At 47.9% G+C, this 22427-nt stretch overlaps 1 protein-coding gene across 8 annotated transcripts in view; it reads left to right on the top strand.

Annotated features, from left to right (window-relative positions):
* MGAT5 (alpha-1,6-mannosylglycoprotein 6-beta-N-acetylglucosaminyltransferase) overlaps positions 1-22427 on the top strand; it is a 332440-nt gene that overhangs the window by 105236 nt on the left and 204777 nt on the right. For 5 of the 8 annotated variants that reach the window (XM_081814572.1, XM_081814567.1, XM_081814569.1 and 2 more), the window contains one exon: positions 12767-13146. In XM_081814572.1, the coding sequence (XP_081670698.1) occupies positions 12906-13146 (241 nt within the window). In that variant the 5' untranslated portion in view covers positions 12767-12905. The remainder of the gene's footprint in view (positions 1-12766; positions 13147-22427) is intronic. The other 3 variants (XM_081814571.1, XM_081814568.1, XM_081814570.1) reach the window with 1 other exon arrangement.

Raw genomic sequence — 22427 nt, 5'->3', positions numbered from 1 at the left:
TTTTAACTGCTCTCTATTTTAGGTCAAATATGCATTGCTTTGAAGACTTATTTCCAAGACATGTGGTCAGGGTCAGGCCGAATCCAGGGATTAGAAATCTCCAAAGCCAGCAGTTCATATCTGGTAGTTCTCATGCCCTGGGGATTCTTGAGGGTATCCTGCCTGAGCTTTCATTCCAAACAGCAGTGATGTCTGTTTTACCTTTCTTTATTTTTGAAGGCCATTAAATAAAACATATATTTACGTATACAATCTCTGATCCCTTTTTAAGTGGAGGAACCTGAAAGCCTACCAGCATTTATTAAGAGCTAAGATCGTGGTTAGTGGCATTCACGAAAGTGTTCTGCACTGGTAGGCCATGAGGTTTTTGAGATGATATGTTACAATAAAAAAAATGTTTATTTATATCCCTAATGGACTGTTGGTTAAAGGCAGGATGCATTAGGAACATTCAGGTCAAAGTATAAATGATTGAGCATTGAGCTGATAATTCTGCCATTTTTCCTCCAGATTATCTTCCCGCTCGCCAAAAGTTGCATTCATCTGATCAGAATTCTTTTGGCATATCTTACAGTATTTCTTAAAAATCAATATTTAGAAAGAGAAAATATTATGACTGTTCTAGTCATTTCATCTTTTAATTTATTAGGATTAGAGATTCATACACCTGCAATGTGTTGTTAGGAGAAATGCTTTCAAATAGCTGCCGGAAACCACCTGTCTTACCCTGATATTTAGAAACAAAACAGGAAAAAATATAAAAATACACTTAAGAGGGTTTGGAGTTGCCAGTTAATCACACCCTTCCTCCCTTCTGGGTTCTGAACCAGAGGCAAGAGAAGAAGCCAGACGAGGATTAAGGTGCAGTGCCAACTCCGTTAGAGTAAAGCAGGGTTGGAAGATGTGTCTTGGATGCAAAACTTCCCTGTCTGCCCTAGGTGGAATCCACACGTCTGCATAGGTAGGGGCTGGCAGCCAGGGGTGGGCTCTGCTGGGTAGGGAAGCCCTGTCCTTATAACCCACGGGGGCAGGAAGAGAGTGAGAGTGCCCTTCCCCAGGCCCTGGGGCAAGAAACCCAGCAGGCCCCCCCCCCCCCCACACACACACAACCACCACACAAGCTTAGATGCTGTCCTTCCTCCCCCAGGAGGCCTACGAGTGCTCTGATGCGGAGGCAGGAATAGTCCCCTTTGTGGTTTCTTCTGCAAAAAGGAGCACACATTCTGTAGGAAAACATGTCCAGAGGAAGTAAAGAATCCTCCCTTTATAAACCATTGGGTTGTTTTTAAATTCAGATGTAAGAAATCCAAACATGGGGCAGTTTCTTGTCCGTGTTGATGCCAGGGCTGTTAACTCAATTGTTATCTGGTCTTGAATCTACATTGGTTCCCACACCACATGTATACTAATAGGGATGTACTTCTGGAATTGATTGTATACACAAACCACACTTTTACAGATTTAAATTAAATGCTATGCTGTTACAGTCTAAATGGACAAAAGGTCATTTGTCATTATTCATTTTGAACATTAGCAAAGATCTCAAAATGAGTGAACTTCAGAAACTTCACAAAAATGAAATGTGATTTTATTTTAATGTTCCATCTTGGTCATATATATATATGTAAGAATTAGGAGATGATTAACAAGTTCTAAGGCGTGTGTGTGAGAGAGAGAGAGGGAGGGAGGGAGTGTGAGGGGGAGAGAGAATGTTAAAAGAGATCATTTGTCACAAAAGGTTGAGCAAAGTCAGTCTAGAACAGTGAATGGATTGTGTATCCCTTAAGTCAGCCTTCAAATATAGTTTCTTTCAGCAAAGCTTTGCAAGGCTTTCAGTGGCTAGAAAGTCAGTATGTGCCCCGGAAAATACCCGATCTCAAGGCATTTCCAGAAACTCAGTATTGGTCGAGATCCTCTTAGGCCAAATTAAGGCACTTTAGGAATATGGTTACCTCATTTGGAGGCTATTCATTTGGAAGTCAGCTGGGAAAGCCATAGTGACTGGTAAGTGGGTGTTCTAAAATGAGCACCTCAGCAGTTCCAACACAAGAACTCAGCCCCAGTGATGTCAAATTTGAGCAGTGCCAACTCTAGGTGGAGAAGCTCCCTGGGGTGACTTGCTGTATGGAGTCATTTGCTCTGTCAGAGTTACAAGTTGGAAGACCTGTTTCCAAATTGTGTCTTTGATTTTAGCATAATGGATCAACACTCACCACTAGAAAGACTGGTTGTCTTCTACGCACTCGTAGTTCACAGTGAGAAAACTAAGCTGTGTGCGTATATACGGTTACCTCAGCTGGACGTATCCTACAGTACTAGGAGTGTCTGTAAGACAGCTGGTCTTAGTGACCTGCATCTAGTTTGTTCAGAAGTCCTGTCAAATCACTGAGTTCTGTGTACCTCATAAAAAGGGGAAATTGTGTCATATTCTGTGTCATCCCTCATCGAAAATTAGTGTCTGACCCCCATTCTTACTATCCCAGATGAGATAACTAGAGCATTGTCTGCTAGACTTTTTAATGTGCAAACAAATACCTGGAAATCTTGTTATAAACACCAGCTCTGATTCGTTCAGTCTGGAGTTGGGCCTCAGATTTTGCATTTCTAACTACAGTCCTCTCAGTGCTACAGGTCCACAGACCGGATTATGAGTAGCAAGGTTAATAGAGGCGCTGATTACCAGAAGCATTGGTAGACAGCCTCAAATAATTTCTCCTCTTTGGAGCCAAAGGCCAAGGAGAGTTAATAAAAGCCCTGACAGTCCAGTATTATTCTCAGTAAGTCCTTCCATGGTCTGGTGGTGATCTAACAGGGCTCTATAGTGAGCTAGCTCTTCCTAAAAGGCTGCCTTCTTGGGCAGGGTTCCTTGTTCATTGGCCTGGGAAGACGAGCTTGCAGTTCTTTAAGGAGAAAACCAGTGTACGTTGCAGAAGATTGTATAGCAAGCCAGTGGATCTGCATTTGTAGAGAGCAGAGGGTTTATCTTTTGAAATACTGGGATAGATCACATTTTGGGTCCCACTGGATAGGAACCATAGAGTTGGTAAAAGGAGCATCTTTACAAGGATATAATAGTTCTTATGTCTGGCTGGGTATTAAAATCACCGAGGCAGCTTAAAAATAATACTCCTGCTTAGGCCACATCTCAGATGGAGGTGAGACCTGGGCGTCTGTATTTTTTAAAAAGGAGCCCAGGTGGTTACAAAGTCAGTCAGGACTGAGAGTCCGTGGTTTAGGCAGTCTTTAACTTGGAGGGCAGGAAACTCTTCCTGAGAGGCTTCATTTTAGCTTGAGTTAATTCATCATTTGTATAATCTGAGGGCTTGTGATCAGGTTGCAGTCGGATTGACCCAGGATACTTGATGTACTTAGGAGAGTTGATCTTAGTTTGATAATTGGGGGATAAGTCAGCTTATCAACCAGCATCAGATGGTTGAGTTTTTCCCTAAGAAAATCCAGTCCTGGAGCATTTCTGACGTGGATCTGCCAAAGCTTGGGGCTCTGTGCTCCATGTGGATTTACTGTAGCCCATTTTAGAAGCAATGGGAAATTCATTATAAGGCTTAAATTGTATAAGACTGGCCACTTGGGATTGTGTGTTCACCCAAGTGCATGTGTCGGCACCTTCTTACTCATCAGCTAGTTTAAAAAATAAAAATTTGACCTGGTGGTCTTCATCAAGTCAAGTGCTTGGAGGGCCATCCCATTTCTTCAGACGATGCAGCTGGAATGCTCATGGGCAGGCCAGCACCCAGCCCATGTCCCTCCAGCTGGACAACAAGGGTCCTGGGGTGGGGTAATTCGTTTCTAGGCTTCAGGGAGCACTTACTGAATAATGAACTTTTTTCTTGAAGGCATTGCTCCACTTTTTGAAAATGATTTTGATGGTATTTTTGACCTTTTTTTTTTCTTTAATTACTGGTGCCATTTTGGGCCTGTTGGCATTCATGGGTGTTTTCTAGATACAAGAAGTTGCCAGAAGTCTGATTCTCAGAAAAAAGTTTGTTGTGTACTTACCATAAAATTCTTTGTAGCTTTACTGTCCTTGGGCTTTGAAAGCGAATCTTTTGAGCATTTTCTTTTAACATTGAGGAGACCTACCTAACAAATTTACACAGTGTGATCTTTCCACAGACCAGTCCTTTTTTTCTTCTTAGTCATTATCAACCTGTCATAATGTGTGCTCCTGGTTTCTTGGGCTAGAAGCCAGATGACAGTCCTGCTGTTTTTAAAGACTGATGTAGTATTGTCCAGTTTTTGTCTTCTCAAAGACTTCTTCCCTGTGCCTGTTGATTTATAGACTAGATCTTTGTGAGCAGAGCCCCAGTGCCATATACTAATTAGTAAATGGGGGGCACAGCCAGCCTAGGAATGAGCTTCTCAGCTGGTTTCAAGATAGTGTTGGCACTGAAGGATGTGAAAGAAAATGAGACTCATCTGTCAGTCAGCGTGGGACAGCATCAGGAATCAGCCCCCCTCTCTTCTCCCTGTGACCTTCAGCCTTAGCACAGGGTCTGTGCCTGCTCATTCTCAGAGCTGGTAATTGATTTCTGAATTTACTTTGGTTTGCTTCTCCTTGCTGTGCAACCTCATCCTCTCGGTTGACCTTCTCTGAGTCTCTTCCTACTGAGTGGGTAAGATCCTGATAATTGGTTAAGGCAGTGGTTCTAAACCAGGGTGCTTTTTACCTCTAGGGAACATTTGGCAATGTCAGGAGACATTTTTGATGGTCACAGTTGGGAGTGGAAGGTTCTAATGGCATCTAGTGGTGGAAGTTCAGAGAACATCCTACAATGTGCAGGACAGTGGCCCATAACAAAAGAATTATCTGGCCCCAAATGTCAGTTATGCCAAGGATTGAGAAATCCCTGGATTAAAGGAACTTATTTCATTTTCCAGGGTGTTATGCTTTTTGCTTTGGTTTAATAGATGTTTTCAGAATTCTTGGACTTGCTGTGGTTTCATTTTTTGTGGTTGGGAAATTCTGTCAACTGTGAATAACCTGTGGGCTTGGTGAATGAAACTTACAGAACACGTGAAGATCTTACCTGACCCAGCAGCGACAGCTTCCTTCTTTTTCCCTTGTCCCACTTCCACTTGGTCCACCTGCTAGTATTGTGCACACCCTAGAGGCTCAAGGAGAGTAAGACCCTCAAATGTTTGTTTCCAGCTGTTTCCCTTCCCCAGGGCTCCCCCTGGTGGAGATGGCTATATGTGAAGTGGCCAGAGGTACAGTAGGGAGTGGGAGTTGGGGCCAGCTAGTATAGGGCTGACAGTAAGGAGGGCCTGTTCTGGACACAAAGTCATTAGCTTTATTACTGTATTTAAAAATTTATTTCACTGTTGATGCCAGATATGGAGCCCTGAACTACACTCGGCGGGCGGTTGTAACTGCCAGGCAAAAACCTACTTCCGGTGGGTGAGGTTGGACGTTTTCCTTTCCCTGCCCACACTAAGAATGCAGGTGGAGCATAATAAAGTGAGAATTCTGGGCACAGGGCTATCTTGGTTTGATGGCTTCAAAAGTAAAAGGGACTGGCCATTTAAAACCAAGACTTAAACAAACAAACAAACACACACCGCAACAACCCAGACATTAAAAAAGCTTCTCCAAGTATCCTAAAAGTGTGTTGTTTTAGTGGGTATTTTTCAGTTAGTGACTCAAAATCAGACTTGTTTAGTGAGGTCTAAAGGGAGCAGGCTGTTTTCACTGAGAATGTGTTGGACTAGAATTCGTCAGAGGACCAAGCCACCAAAGTGGGGAGGAAAGACTCCTGTTTGTACCTGTTTGCACCAGCACCTTAGTTGGTTCCTGAGCTCCTTTGCTCCTCCCTAGGATGGGAGGCGAGCTCAGTGGTTATCACAACTGTCAAGGATTCCCACTTCAGATTTGGGGCTGCTGCTGAGTGGGCAGCAGCAGGTTTCAAGATGGTGGTACCAGGGGAGTGAACAGTCCCAGAGCAACTTCCCAGGACTTTGGACTGACTTTGGAGGAAAAATCTGCTTTGCTTTTCCTTCCGTCCTCCTCTGCTTCTCCTTTTAACAACATGAGACCTCCCTATTTAGAGCAAGAATGTCCCCCCCAGACCATTTCTCTTCCTTAACACCAGTAATGCCATCAATGTATATTTTTCTTCCTATCTTTGTTTCTGCCAACCCCTGAAGGTTGGTGGAACATGGCATTAGACTTACAGTCCAAACTTAAAAACAGTTGCCCAAACACTCAACATTGATCTTAATGCAAACTGAGAAGTAGTAGGAAATTGTTTCAGAGTTAAATCATTAACACCCTCTAAAGACGCTTGTTACTGCTTATAATAAGTCAGACAAGAAGCCTCTGAAACTTACAGTTTCAGACTGGCCCTCATCAGGCATTTAATTACGCTGTCAGTTCTCTGTCATATATAATTTTATATGAGTAGGTATGTGGCCCTGAATTTTCTAGAATAAGCAAATGAGACCACTGCCCAGCATTCATTTCCTGACCAAATAGCATAGAAATTCAAAGTTCAAACTCCACGCATACAGAAGTAGCTAGGAAAGTTTTGCTCTGAATCTCGACAGTGTAAAAATTTTTCTAACGGATTTTTTTAAAAGAAACTATTTTGAGCGAAGACAAACAAAATTCAAATGAAAGCATCTGAGGAACCTCAGAGCTAGAAACCTCTCCCGGAACCCTGAAGTCCTTTGAGACACGGGTTTGAAAACCAGGAACCCAGATCCTTCAGCCCCTACTCATCCAGCTCTGACAGTGCTCTGTGCTGCTCCAACTTTCCCCACACCAGACATACGGACAGCGAGACAGACGCGCTTGTCTAGGGTCACACAGTGCCAGTGGGTGGAGCAAGCTGGAGATCCCAGATCTCCAGGCCTGGGAGCAAGTGTTGGTTCAGTTCTTCCTCACTACCCCTTCTGGTGTCTTCCTGGGATCCTCTTGGTTGACCAGTGATAACACCAGCAGCCTCCCCCGAGGGTCCCGCCACCACCCGCCACTGCTTGTTTGCCTTCCCATCTCTTGTCTTAGATACCTTTTCATTCCCACAATCACTGCCCCTTCTGGGAATTTGGTCAGTTGTTTTTTTTTTTTCTTTTCTCCTCATACCTAACTGCCACCGTATCCTCTGTAGTTGAACCCCATCTCCTCAAGGGCACAGTGATTTTCCACTGCTGTGTGACAAGATCTTAGGGCAAAACCTTTTGACAGGTAAGGGACAAATACAGACTCAGAGTGCCGGGGTTCTCTCTGGTTCACACCAGAAGGAGGTCTTGGGGATCATTGCTCACTTGTGTTTCTTCATCTCATTTCCGCCATCCTGCGCTTCCATCTGGCAGACACTTAATGACCATCCACTGTGGGCAAGGCGTGGCCATTCCTGGCATTTCCTGTCTTTGGGATGCTTACGCCCCCTACAGGAGAGATGAAAGAAAGGATTATCCTATAGAGTAGTAGGTAAGAAGCCCTTCAGAAGAAGCACAAACTGTGAGTGTTCCAGGGAGGATGCTCTGTCTTCAGATGAGGGAGCCATGGGAGGCTCTATGCAGAAGGTGGGGTTCAGTTATGAGATATGGGTGGGATTTCCCAAAGCAACGTGGAGGAGCACAGCTGACTTAGGGTTTCTTGAATGTTACTGCACAAGATGAGGCAAAAGTTTGGCCCATAGCTGCTGGTTATGGAGAGATAGCACACACTTCAAGTGGTCAGAAGAGGTGTGTGAATGACTGTTCGAGCACAGCTGTCCCATGTAACTGTTGGGCCAGCAAGCTGTGAGGGGATTGGCCTGTGGGGCTGCAGGAAAAGGTGACATCTCTGGTTGGGACTGGTGTTGCTCCTGAAGGGACAGGCGTTTCCAGCTTCACTCATCGTCTGAAGAGAATGCTCCTGATGTAAGAAATGGGTCCCTCCAAGGATGTTGGATAGGCAGCTGCAGGAATTGCTTGTTTGCTCCATCTCCCCTGGAGCTGGGCTATTGTTCTGTGTGTTCTTAGATGGTTTGAGACGTTGGCATCTGGCAGGCAAAGCAGGCCTTGCCTTGAAGGGCCTGTGAGGTGGATGGGGAGCTCTTAAAAGCAGCCATGTCTGGTAGCTGGTGGCAGATTTCTCCATGTAATTTCCTTTGGTTAGTAGGCCTGTGGTTAGCCCTTAGTCACGGGACAGCCCGGCCTTGGCTGGGCTGTGGGGAAGAGGGGAAGGGGTGGGTCCTTGCGGGGGCTGCAGGGGCCCCTGAGGCTCATCTGCCTGTCTCCTCATACCCCCAACTTTGGAGGTGGGCTTGCTCTCTTTTTTTCTTTTTTCAGTAACAGCTTTATTGAGATACGATTCATATATCCTATAATTCTCTCATATAAAGTGTGTAATTCAGTGTTTTTAATATATCACAGAATTGTGCATCCATCACAATTAATTTTGGAACATTTTCGGTGTGCTGGGTTGTCACCTCCCAATTCCCGTTTTCACAAGCCCAGAACGACGACTGTTGTACTTTCTGCGTCTATAGATTTGTGTCCTCCAGATAGTGCATACAAATAGAATGATACAACATGTAGTTTTCTGTGCCTGCCTTTTTTCACTTCGCATAACGTTTTTAGGGAACGACCATGTTGGAGCACATATCAGAACCTAATTTATTGCCGTTGATTTATTAGTATGCCATTTTATGTGTTTTTTTTGATCCGTCCGTCAGTTGATGGACATTTGAGTTGTTTGGGCTTTTTATTTGTCCATTATGAGAAAGGTTGTTATGACCATTTGTGTACAAGTTTTTGTGTGGACATAGGCTTTCATTTCTCTGGGGAGGATTTCAGGAGAGGCATTGCCTGGGTCACATGGTAACTCTGTGGTTAACCATTTGAGGAACCACCAGACTATTTTCCACACCAGCTACATCATTGTACATTCCCACCCGCCAGTATATAAAGGTTCCAATTTCTATACATCCTCACCAGCACTGGTTCTGAGCTCTTGTTGAGTATAGCCATCCGGGTGGGTATGAACTGTTATCTCACTGTGGTTTTAATTTGCATTTCCCTAATGGCTAATGATGTTGTGCATCTTTTCATACACTTTTACTTTTTAAATTAAGAGAACTGACACATTTCCGTGCCAAAGATCTTCGATCAGTTCTGGAAAGGGGGATGCCAGGTTTTCTTGTGTTGAGGAGTGAATAGGGAGGAGGGAAGTGAATGCTGCTCTTTTAGGAAGTACAGGAATAGAGGAGGTGCGGATGAGAGTGGTTAGTGGCAGCAGTGGGCCTAGAAGCTTAGCTCATCACCGACAGACTTGGTGCAGACTTCTTCCTGGAGGACAGATGGCGTCGTGGCTCAGGCTAGCATTGCTCTGGTGGGCAACAAGGCCTTCTGAGAGAGACTGTGTTTTTGTGCCTATTGGCTCCATTTTGCAAGAGGATCCAGCTAAGTCTGGACGCAGGCAGAGTCTTAGCCAGATCCACCGCTTTTTGATCAGTGTTGTTCTGCAGCCTCTTGATGAATTTTGGGGCCATCAATGATGATGATCCTTAAGTCCCTTCTGATCATTAAGCACCTTCTGGTAAGGATTGCTGTCCTGTTGCGCCCCCCGCCCCCCATGCTATTACTGTGGGAGTTAGGGGCGTGTCCCAGGTAATGGTTTAAAAAGTCTTTTAAAATTCTGTTACTAGGAATTGTAGAGATGAGTTCTAATTCAGTTCTCCGTGTGAGCTGTGGGTATGCTGAGATAGCTGCTGCTGTTTCACACCGTAGATTCCATGGGAGAAAAGAATATTCCTGGCAGTTCTGTGGTTACTTAAAATCTGGGCCCTCCGTCATCAGAACCATTCTCTGAACTTAGAATGAGGGCTTTTCACTCCAAATTTGTAAGTCTCTGAGCTGGTAGAACTTAAGCTTGGCTGGGTTTCTTAACATCTTCTTGCCACTCAGATGTGCCATCTGTGGGTGGTTCTGACTGTCCCCAAGGCCAAGGCAGAGAAGCGTGCCACCTTCTGCTGAGGCCCTTGGACCTGGCCCTGCCCTTGCTTCAACCTTGCAGCCTTGAGCAGCTGCTTCAGGGGGTTAAATGACGAAGTGGAGTGGAGTTTCCTGTCTGAAAGTTAACAGGTAATTCCTGTATGCATTTGGGGTTCTCCCCTAAAGTAGTAAAAGAAAATTGCCCGCTGACTGTCATTTTTAGTATAGCATCTAGTTTACTTGCCCTGGGAAAATCCCTTTGGCCCTGGGGTACAGTTGACTCACTGGTGTGGATTATTGAACAGGAAGCATAGCCACTTCCTAAGGACCCAGGGGCGGCCCCCAGTCGGAGAAGTGGCTTTAAAGCATCAGCCCCACGAGGGGCTGTTTGTTGAGTCTCCAGGGCCCGATGGCAGCATGGACTCAGTATATACTATAGAATGAGTGGAGAAAAGAAAGAGGTGCAGGTGCTGCTCACGGAGCCCTCATTTGGAAGGGCCCGATAAAGAGCTCTAGTGCCTGGAGGACACGTTGCTTGGTCAACAGGTGGTTCGTTGTATCCCTGGGGCCGACGTCTTTCTCTGAGAATGTACGTGGTGGTGGGGGGCAGGGGGCTCCCTTATAGGATGTCACGGGATCCCACACAGAAACTGGCAGACATTCTATATAGACAGACAGGTGTTTTAAACTGTGGACTAGTGAGGGACATCATAAGCCGCAGCAGTAGGGAAAGCTGTCTGGAGTCGGTGTGAGCGGAGCTGGGGCTTGGGGAGCAGGCTGGGTTTGGATGATCCGTGTGATCTGCAGAGGGCCAGCCAGGTAGGGAAAGCAGCGTGAGTGAGTACGGGGAGACCATGAAGGAGGATGTGCAGGGTTGTGGTGACAGCCGGCCAGCAGGTGCGGAGGGTGCGGCCGGGCCCGAGGAATTGCAGTGACATGGTATTGCAGGAGGGAGTCGGAGCCACGCTGTGTAGACGGCACAGTGGTGCTGCTGTAGAGACGACATCTGTGGGCCTGGCTCAGCGGCTCTCAGACTGGAGCAGGCATCAGAATCGCCTGGAAGGCTTGTTGGAGCACAGGTGGCTGCCTGCCCCCCCGCCCCACCCCCCCGAGTTGCTGATTTAAGCCAGTCTGGGTTGGGGCCTCTCGCTGGTGTTTCTGCTGTGGAGTTCGGGACCGTGCTTTGAAGAGCCACTGGCCTAGAATTCAGGTGTCGGTGATCTTTTTCTGTTAGAGGCCAATAATAAACGTTTTAAGCTTTTGAGCTACATAGGATTTCTGTCACATTTTCTTCTTTGTTGCTTTTTACAACCCTTGAAGCATGAACACGCACGTGTTGGCCATGGGTAAGAAGGCTGGTGGGGAAAGATGGGTGGCGTAGGGAAGGCAGGGCATGGTATGCACAGTCCTCGGCTGTCCCGAGATTACCCCTCTGCCCCATAGCTGGCTGACTTTGGGTAAATTAATCTCTCTGGGCCTTTGTTTCCCATCTATAAAACAGAATGATAGTAGTAGTTCTTACCATCGAGGACTCCAAGAATTCAGTGAGCTAAGGCACAAAATGCATTTAGCATGATGCCTGGGGCATACCTAGAATTTATTTAGCATTTACTATTCGTAGCACTACTACCAACCACTGATGGCCATTCATAGGTGAGGAAAACAGGAGGACCAGTGCAGATCCGCTGCGTTACAGATTCTGAAAGATGATTGCTCTAAGATCTCACCATCCTTCCTTCTTAGGCTGCTTACAAAGAAGAATACTTAGAATGAAAACATATGCACCCTCTGAGTCGTCCCGCATGGAGACCATTGCTCAGCTTTTCCCCTGGCACACTTAGAAAATGGTGCCATTTGTGACCTGGCTGGTTGTTGGACCCAGGACTCTGGTTCAGGGGGTAGAGAGTTTGGCCTACTTGTAACCCATTTGCAACTTCCGCTTCGGCCTCATGTTTTGGGAAGAATTGCTTTAAGACCTTGGCCCAAATAGGGCACCCAGTAGGATCTGGCTGATGAGTATTGAAACTGTGCCTTTGTGCCCTCTAACCTCGTATTTTGCCCACGGTGTGAGTGAAAGTGAGAACTACAGGAAAGGAGTCTATCATGTGCCCCATGTTTCCTGCACTGAAATGTGCAAATGAGCAGTGGGGTACCTCTTTCACGCGTGGCAGCTCGAACAGGACGACCGCTGGGTACCCCTGGCATAGCCTCTCTGCACTGGTGCCTGGGTTGAGGCCGCTTGGTGGCCCCGAGAGCTTTGGCTCATCTCTCTCCGGACACTGCTAATGCAAGCTGGCCGTGCTTACATAATATGGGGGCTTGCTCCCCTTTCCTGGTCTAATGACCCCTGAGGAGATGCCTACTCTCTTGCTCACCTCCCCAGCTGCAGGCGCTAATCCTTGCCCCACAGCACATACTAATGACTTTGTAAGCTCCAATTACAGATGCACAGAAGTACCCAGGGGTGCTATGACTCCGCCCTCCACTTGGGTTTTTGCTGACATTCAGTGAAATCCTTCCATCTCCTCCCCACCTTGCAAAACAAGCTTCCTGTTTTGAACTTGGTCCAGACTGGAACAGCCCTGCTACACCTGTTAACATAGGCAGACACACATTTCCTCCTCTGTATTTGTGCAGCTTTTTTGTCGCCTAGCCAGATTTCCCCTCTCGGCTTACAGATCTGGAATCATAACATAAGATATTGAACCAGCAAATTAAGAAAGAAGGAAGTTCGCATTTTGGAGCTATTTGAGTGAAAACATGGCTCCTGGTTGGTTTCCCTGTGTTTTGCCACGACCACTCTGCTAACTTGCCCCCTTCTTCACAGCAGGATGGAAACGAGGAAAGGAAATCGGCTGACGCAGGAGCTAGAGTGAGACCGACGAGCCCACAAATCCAGCCTGCACCATGAACTTGTGTCCTTCTACATTTTAGGAGCCAAGGGCAGGTGAAGTTGCTGGAGAGCAATGGCTCTCTTTACTCCGTGGAAGCTGTCCTCTCAGAAGCTGGGCTTTTTTCTTGTGACTTTTGGCTTCATCTGGGGTATGATGCTCCTGCATTTTACCATCCAGCAGCGAACTCAGCCCGAGAGCAGCTCCATGCTGCGTGAGCAGATCCTGGACCTCAGCAAGAGGTACATCAAGGCGCTGGCGGAGGAAAATCGGAATGTGGTGGATGGGCCCTACGCCGGCGTCATGACAGCGTACGGTAAGCGTCGGGCTACTGGGGCTCCTGGGGCTTCTTCATGGAGTGTGGCTTTGCCTCGAAAGGACCCCAGAGCCTCGCCACCTTGGTTTTGTCATGGATTGAGTGCATCTTTTGCCACTGACTTTGCGGCATTGAGTTGCACGCAGAGGGACACTTCTAGAAAGTTAAAGCCACGCCCTTGGGGAGCCTCTAAGCTCTTGTGCCCAGGGACTAACACCCAGCCCCAGGAGCAGGGGGACAGAACAGTTATTAGAGCTCTTGGTTGGATTTGCAGCTAGCTCTTCTTCCCTCAGCACATTTCTGGATTGCATGATCTCATCTGGGAGTATGATCAGGGAATGTAGAAAAATATTCTCATTATCTTTCCCTAAACCAAAACTTAATTAAGGTGGGGTGGGGGTGAGGTAAGGAGGGTGGGGAGGAATGTGGGCAGGAATGAGGACTGGGGGGCGGTGGGCAGGGTGAGGTAAGGTGGGTGGGGAGAAACTCCAAGCCAAGTGTGTGTCTCCCTCAGACCAGGACGTAGGACACTAGCGATTAACGTGCTGGCTAATAGCTTTCCTCTTTGGCTTCTTGAGAGTTGACTGCTCTTGTTCCTTGCCCTTGTCTCTAACTGCCCTGACTTTGGAAGAAGTCTTACTGTACATGTTTTTTTGTGTTTTGGGTTTTTTTTGTCAGGTACCTAAAACTGTTTTAGAAATGAGGTTGAGTGGAAAAAAAAAAAAAAGAATGCATACAGAATATTACTTATTTTTCTTTTGGCAAAAGTTATGCTTAATATAGAAAAAGTTGGAAGCTATAGACGTGCAAAAAATAAAACCCCCAAGAATAAAGAAAATCACATATAAATCTACTACTCTAGGAAATAACCATAATTAACACCTCAGTGTATACTTTCTGCTATTTTATATATATACACACAAAAATATACGTATATATGCAAAATACTTTAAAAAGCATAGATGCACAAATACAAAACAGAAATTGTAGATGAAATTTGGATCCTACTGTGTTGTGGGGAACACACCTCCCAGCTCTCCTGTAATGACCAAGGACTTAATCCCTAGAACATGGCCTGTCCTGTTGCTCACTGACAAGTCTAGTCACTGAACAGAGACCTTAGTGGCCTCAGGGTTTGGGACCCTGAGGTGTAATATAAATGAGATGCAAGAAAGGGGTTGGTTGAGGTGGAAAATGGTGGTGTTCCACCTTGTGACCCATCGGTCATGGACTCTGAAGTATATGGAGTTTTCTAGAAAATGATCAGCAGCAGTTGGAAGCTTGAGTTCAAATGCAGGAAATCATACTTAGTTTTACATAATTTTTTTTGTTGTTTTTGAAAGGATCCAGGAAATTTGGTTACTTTTAAATTTCATATATAAATTTTTGGTAAGGAGAAAATGGTTGCTTTTTTTTTTTTTTTTTTTAGAGAGGTGGGGTGGGAAGGGAAACAAAGGGGATGGAGAGAGTCTTAAGCAGGCCCCGGGCCCAGAGAGGAGCCCAACACGGGGCTCGATCTCATGACCCTGAGATCATGACCTGAGCTGAAACCAAGAGTCGGACATTTAACCGACTGAGCCACCCAGGCGCCCTGAAAATGGTTGCTTTGAACACACAATGTGGAAATTCTTTTTCAGTGCCTACTGTTGGAATGATCACACTTCTCTGCTTTTAATCTATCTGATTTGGCGGTGTCTATAGGCATTGGCTTTCAACATGTCTAAATAAATGTCCCCCCTCTTTTTTTGATCTGATGGATTAAAAAATGAGACTCCAATTTGAGAACCCATACTGAAAAACAACTAGGTAGTTTTTCAGAGGGTGCATTTGAAAATTACTCATTGACTTCAGTCTTCTGTAATATTTCTCAAATACCACAGATAAACCATCAGAAAGAGTAAATGAAACTGTCACCATTAATGTCACTCATGTGCAACAAATAAATATAGCCAGTAAAGTGGACGCTGTTTTTAAGTTTCTGGTTCGGTACGTTCCATGTTAAGTATTTTGGGAGAGAGAGGAGTAGTCCGTTAGTAATTTCCTCCTTCTGTTGATCTCAGTCTGTCAAACCTTTTCCAGGGGAAAGAAGAAACCCCACAAATGGTAAACTTGTAGACTTTAAATTTTCCTAGTTGTTTTGAGTGTTCGTATTTCCTTTGTTCTGCCGAGCATCTCCTAGGCTAGGCTTCCTCGACGTTCTCGGGAGCAGTGATGCGGTCTTAGCTTTCAACCTCGCAGACACTATATGCTGTAGAAAGTTAGCAGAACGCCAGAGCAGTCTGTTAGAATTTTGGCCACCGCGTAGGAGTTTGGAGCTCAGAGGAACTACAAAACTGGGTTCCAGGTGAACATTAGCAAAGTCCTTCTTTTTCTCAAAAACAGCAAAGAAACAACCCAGCAGGCCCCGTCAGCAGATGTAACACACGCTGCTGCTTTTCTCTTGCGTCTCATCGACTCGGCATGTCAGTCAAAGTGCTCTTTGGGGCTGAGTCTGTGGAATTTAATTGGACTGTGCATATGTCCTCGACGCACTGGGACCATCATGTGGCGAAATACCACTAAAACAGGGTTTGTCACGTCAGCACTCTTGGCATTTGGGGCTAGATAATTCTTTGTTGTGGGGACTGTTCACGTGCTGTAGGATGCTGAGCAACATCTCTGGCACCTGGACCCACTAGAGGCCAATAGCACCCCCCTAGTGTGACCATCAAAAATGTGTCCAGACATGGGGGGTGGGGTGCAAAACTGCCCCCCCCAATCTTGGAGGACCGCCACACTGAGTGAAACCGAAAACACTAACAGCATCTTCTTAGGGATGTTCCCAAGCAGACAGCTAGTTTTTGTTATTAAAAATTTGTCAGCCTGGCCTCCATTTCTCAGTTCTGGGCACCAACGACTGGGATTGAGCAAGATGATACGGTCCAGGGTCAGTCATGGGAAGCTGGAGAGCCTTTCTGACTGTGTGTGCTTCCCCTGGAGTCCATCAGTACCAGTGGTGGGCATGTCAACAGCCAGGTAGCTCTGGTGGTTGATGTCAGGAGATGCAAAGACCACAGGATATTCAGTGGTTTAGCTAGGCTGGCACAGTGGGGGTGAGGATGCTTGAGCCAGTGGTTTGCAATCTCTTTTTCTGTCACAGAGGCAGCCCATGTACAGAGCATGCCTAGATGCCTGCCCTGAGAGAGCAAAGAGCTGATCCTATATGGCTAGGATCTGTGTCTGCTCTGAGTCAATCCCATTATTAGACCAAAAAAAAAAAGAAAAAAACACCTTCTTTCTCCCATCCCCATTTGGCATGATCAGAGCCTATTAGGGTGCTATAAATGTGTCTTCAGTAGCTGGGGCAGGTATTTGAAGAATCCTAGTAGCTGACTTCAGATTATTACTGATTTTTTAGAATCCCTGACTTGAGATCCTAGAGCAGAAGAGTTCAGCAAACTGTGACCTGTGGGTCAAATTTGAACCTCTGTCAGGTTGCATAAATAAACATTGATTGAAACAGAACCACTCCCATTTGTTCATAACAACTGGAGTAACAGAAGCATGGTAAAACCAGGATTTTAGAGGACATCTAAAGCACGCTGATTCCATCTTTTGGTAGTCCCCATAGTTCAGTCTAAAATACTCATCAACCAGGTCATGTCTCTCCTTGACTCAACAATTCCACAGGACTCCCATGGTCTAAGGCCTGGGCAGCAAGCTCGCCTTGGCTGAGCCTCCTTTTTTTAGAGGTAAAGTGTTTGGAACCCTCCTCACCCCTTTGTTTGTCTGTGGCTGTTTTTGCACTATAATGGCTAGAGCTGAGTAGTTGCCACAGGGACTTAGAGAGCCCCAAATGTTTACTGTCTGGTCCTTCATCAATCCCTGCCCTATCCGTAGGGCACTCTTTCTATGGGATTTTGCTTGGTGTCCTAAGACTCGTTCATCTCTACATTTGAATCCACCTTAAGACATCTTCATATAAGGTGTACATCCAAATGTTGTGTTTCTCTGTCCTCTGGAAATGCTTTTTTTTTTTTTAATATTTATTTGACAGAGAGAGAGAGAGCACAAGCAGGGGGAGCGTCAGGCAGAGGGAGAGGGAGAAGCAGACTTCCCGCTGAGCAGGGAGCCCGATGCGGGGCTCGATCCCAGGATGCTGGGATCATGACCTGAGCCAAAGGCAGGCACTTAACCAACTGAGCCACCCAGGCGTCCCTGGAAATGCTTCTTCTGAGTGGCAGGTCAGGAGGCTAGCGGTTAGGAGCACGGGCTTTGGAGGCAGCCAGTGTGGCCCGGGCCCTCGGGACAGCATACTACTTGTGGAGGGGGTATCAGCTCCTCTCTCACCATGTGATTACGTGGTGTGAGCGAGGTGCGTGTCAGGTGTTGCTGGTTGGACTAGTCCTCAAAACCAGCGCAGAGGGGCGCCTGGGTGGCTCAGTCGTTAAGCTTCTGCCTTGGGCTCAGGTCATGATCCCAGGGCTCTGGGATCAAGTCCTGTGTTGGGCTCCCTGCTTGGTGGGGAGCCTGCTTCTCCCTCTCCCACTCCCCCTGCTTGTGTTCCCTCTCTCGCTATGTCTCTCTCTGTCAAATAAATAAATAAAATCTTAAAAAAAAAAAAAAACCACCATCATAGAGCTTGCACACAGTAATCTCCACCCCCCCCCCAATCCTATTTCTGCTGATTTGAAAAGAGATTTCTGAACTTCTTTTGGGATTTGGTAATTCAGAAGGAGTGCCTGGACGATGTCCCAGGCGGCCTGTGTGGAACAGTTGGAGCATTCATTTGTGGGGTGTGGAGGGCGTTTCTGCGCGCCCCTCTGCCACACCAGAGAGGGGGAGAGGGGGAGAGGGGCATGTGGAGCCGGGGCCTTCTGCAGCGCGGCCTCCACCGCTTCTCCCTGGCCCGCATCGCAGGGCCCTGCCTGTCCGTGACTGCACGGGAATTGTGTCATGAGTGCTGTCACTCACCCTCGTCAATGCCATTCTTGTTTCTGAGGTGAATTGATCTCTGTCTCTGATGGCCTGACCCAAATTCTGATTGCCTCTTGTCTCCGACACTGGCCCCGTCTGCTTGTGCTCTCTGGGCAGTGAGAGACGGCCTCCCTGCTGCCAGGTTTCCCTCTTGACCTCCTACTCTGCCTTACCTCCTGTGTTCGTCCTGCTTCCCTGGACTTCGTGAGCCTCAGTTGTCCCCTTGACTGGCTGTTACCCCTCAAGCCTGGCACTCTGGGAAACGTCTGTGCGCTTTGCAGGCATATGGCAGCGTGGTCCAGGGTTTGTGCGTACGGCCAGAAAAAGACGGACGGGGACCCCTGCTCTCATGGAGGCCATGTTCATTTTGGAGGGAAGAAATACTAAACGAGACTACATTAGACAGTAATTCCAGGAAGAAAAATGAGATAGGGATATGTGATTTTTTAAAAAGTACATGAGGCGCTACTTGAATGAGAAGGTCGCAGAAAGCCTCTCTTAGGAGGTGCCTCGTAGCCCTTCTGACGCCAAGGAGCTGTGGGTGGGGTGGGAGGAGGCCGAGCAGGCCAGGCAGAAGGCACGGTGTGTGGCCCAGGCCTGCATGTGCACTCTAGCGGCAGAGCAGAGGTTGCTGCGGCTGAACAGCGTGAGCAAGGAGCAATGTGGACGGTGGGCAGCACGTGCAGTGGCCCTTTGGGCTCTGGATCTCAGTATGATGGCAGGGGCAGAGAGGTGCAGGGGGGTTGATGTTCTTGTGAGTGAGCCTTGCCTGCCCCTGCCGGGGGCCTCGGCCCCTCCCTCTTATCCCCCCCAGCCCCCCCACTTAACTCCTAGGCTGGGAAGAGAGGTAAAGAGGAAGAAGTTCCTCCCGTTTCCTTAAGGAGGTGGTGCTCGCGTCCTCTAGGCCCTAGAGAAGAAGGTAGCGTTTTTGGTTGCTGGTCAAGGGGCAATGCATTGGGCTTCACGTGGCCCTCATTGGCCTGGGGATGCCCATTCCTAAGACATTTTTTTTTTCTTTTTTTTTTTTTTAAAGATTTTATTTATTTGACAGAGAGAGTGAGAAAGCACAAGCAGGGGGAAGCAGTAGAAGGAGAGGGAGAAGCAGGCTTCCCGCTGAGCAGGGAGCCCGACGCGGGGCTCGATCCCAGGACCCTGGGATCATGACCTGAGCCGAAGGCAGACGCTTAACCGACTGAGCCACCCAGGCGCCCCTTAAGACATTAACATCATTTGGGATTCTCATAGGTCAAAGGGACACCCCCACCGTGATGCTGGTATGGCGGCCTGAGGTAGCTCCTGGTCTGTGTTGCAGACCTAGGTAACGTCTGGAGAGTCAGAGGAGCTTTTACGAGTGTTTTGTTCCACCCCTGCTATGAAAAAGAAGACGAAAAATACTTAGGGTGGATTTCACTGGAGATTTAAAAAAAAAAAAAAAAAAGCCTGTGAATGGTTTTTTTAAAATTTTTATTTATTTGCTTTCTTTTTTTTTTTTTGCCTCTGTTCCTACAAATGTGATCAAGGGACTGTTTTCTTGGAGGGCTGGGGTGGTGTGGGGAACCACCATTGCCAAAATAGCAGCTCTCTACCCTTGAGGGAAACACACTGCTTTGGAGCGACACTGGTAGAAAAAAAAGCGCTGGGCTGTTTGGTGTGTCTGGGGAGGCCGTGGTTGCTCTAGAGGGAGGTGGCTGGTGCGAATAAAGAAAGGGCTTACTGCTTTGGAGAGTTGGCAACCTAAAATGGGCCTCTCCGGGCTTGGGGCTCTTCCAGGGATGTGTGGTGGCAGTCCCCCCACCTGGCACCCCCGGCAGAGCCAGGCCGAGTTCCCAAGCACGCCCAGTGCGGCCGCACGTCTGAAGTGGGCCTCGGGGGTGCCGTCGACAGGAGAACAGTCAGACTGTGTGTCTCTGGCAGGGATTGGAGCCTCTTCTTCTGTTCCTTCTGTCCGCGAGACCTGTCCTTTCCTGCCTCATTGCTGCTTCAAGCCCTGGCTTGAGGAGAGAATGTGCATGAGGGGGTGTGACTCTTGGGCTCAGAGTATCAAGTGGGGTTGCTCACCTCAGTCTGTCAGAATGGCCTGGGCAGACCTCATGCCACTGTGGCCACCCTCAGGAGCCGTTGACCCTTCCTGGGTCTGTCTGGGTACTGCAGCTGTCTTCTGGGACCAGCGGCGGGGTGGTGGCTGAGCATTCGCCTGTCCCCAAGTCTCCACCTCTGCTCTTCCTCCCACCTGCATGCCTCCTTTCCCCATAGCTCGCGCCTCCTCTCCTTATGTTCTTTTTCATGATTTCATTCTCAGTCTTACAACACTTTTTTTTTTTTTTTAAGATTTTATTTATTTGACAGAGAGAGACACAGCGAGAGAGGGAACACAAGCAGTTGGAGTGGGAGAGGGAGAAGCAGGCCTGCCGCGGAGCAGGGAGCCCGATGCGGGGCTCGATCCCAGGACCCTGGGATCATGACCTGAGCCGAAGGCGGACACTTAACGACTGAGCCACCCAGGCGCCCCTCAGTCTTACAACACTTAAACCACCTATTTTCATAACACCTAAACCACCTGTTGTTGCATATTTATTGGCTCTGTTGATCGTCTCTCTCCCCCACGGAGCATGTTAGCTGCCAAAGAGCAGGGATTTTTGCCTCTCTTGTTCCCCACTGTACCCCAGGGCTCAGCACATGCCTGGCACTTAGTAGGAGCCAGGAGTGATCAGCAGCAGCCCCTTTGCCCCGACTCTGCCTGTGTGGGACAGTTACAGCTGGGGCTAATAGAAAAGTAAAGTTTCTAGTGAGGCTGGAAACGAGAAGAGATTCCCCACGGACTACAGGTCCAGGTGGCTCCGGGTAGCTGTTGTGCTCCTGATTCTGACACAGGAACCAGTGTTTATTCTGGACGGTCGGTAGAGAACGTTTCTATGTGGCTGTAGGGTTCCTTACTAGGCGTGTGACCTTGGGCAGGTGACTGATGTTTTAAAAGCCCGCTTCCTCTTTTGTAAAATAAAGGATATGATAGTATCCTTCACCTCATAGGCTTGTTGTAAGGCTTACATGTTACAAAGCTTATTTAGGCACCTAGATGAGGGAAATGCGGTCATTGTTGGGAATTATCAGTAACCGTGGCCGACGTGTACCTGTATCTTTTACTCCACCAAAATTGTTCGCCTGAAGTGGACGTTTGTTTATATGTTTGAACATAGGGCTTCAGGGATGTGTTTATGTAGCTGTGCTCTGCATTTACAGGGGATAAGACATGAGAGGAAGTAAGCTCTCCTCCAGAGGGAGGGAGGCAGGCTTGCCACCACCCTCCGGGACAAGGCCAGGCGAGGCTTGTCCACCAGAATCACCAGGCCTGCCTTGAGGGCGCCCGCGCTGGGCCCTGCACCGGCCGGGGTTGAGAACTGCTGCCCTGCGCCCCAGAGAGATACTGTCTGGCTCTTCCCTGGGTCCCGTTCTGAAAGTGTGTTGGCTCCACAGAGTGACTTTGGCATTTAAGAAACAGGAGAGGTGATTGTCACTGCCCGGTTCCAAAGAGAAGGCTTTCCTTTGTGGGCTGGGAGCTGAGCTGGACTGGGTGAGCTCACTCGGTCTCGGAAGGAGGGCAGTGCTGGAGGGTACTGTTTCCGGTACAGGTGGTGAGCGGGAAGGAGGAGTGTGCGGTGGCTGTCTTTCCTGATGGGGTGGGGGAGGTGTGGGCGCGGGAGTCAGGTCGGGACCCCGTGTGACGGTGGGCTCGACCACTCAGAGCCCGAATCCATTTCTCTTCTGCAAGAAGGACTACAGTGCTGGACTCCTATTCCATGCAGCTGGCTGGGTGTCGGGAAGATGAGAGAACAGCCCAAGAGCTCCGTGCTGGATATTTACAGATTCCATAATGCACTTGATATCATCAACAGGCCAAGATGCGATTTTTTTTCTCACATTCTGCTGCCTAGAAAATGCCTGGAAATGCTAGAGACACCCCCTGTAGCACCTCAGAAATAACATTCGCTTCTGGAACACCTTGGAGTCAAAGCTGAAGTGTGCCCTTGCAGCCCGACCCAGGAGGGAACAATAGTAATACTGAGCATCTGAGCTGCCCTTTCTCTTTGAGGTGGTGGTTTAGTGCCCTTTGTGACATGGTGTGGCTGCCTGTGACAGCTGCAGGGCGAGAGCACGTCTGCGACTTTAGGTGGCTTTAAGAATTCAAATGCGGGGGGCGCCTGGGTGGCTCAGTCGGTTGAGCGACTGCCTTCGGCTCAGGTCATGATCCTGGAGTCCCGGGATCGAGTCCTGCATCGGGCTCCCTGCTCAGCAGGGAGTCTGCTTCTCCCTCTCCCGCTCCCCCCTCT

This window comes from Leptonychotes weddellii, chromosome 3 (genome assembly GCF_054177405.1).
Source record: "Leptonychotes weddellii isolate Sample4059 chromosome 3, ASM5417740v2, whole genome shotgun sequence".
Lineage (NCBI taxonomy): Eukaryota > Metazoa > Chordata > Mammalia > Carnivora > Phocidae > Leptonychotes > Leptonychotes weddellii.
The sequence above is the reverse complement of the archived record's forward strand: the minus strand, read 5'-3'. Positions and strand labels throughout refer to the sequence as shown.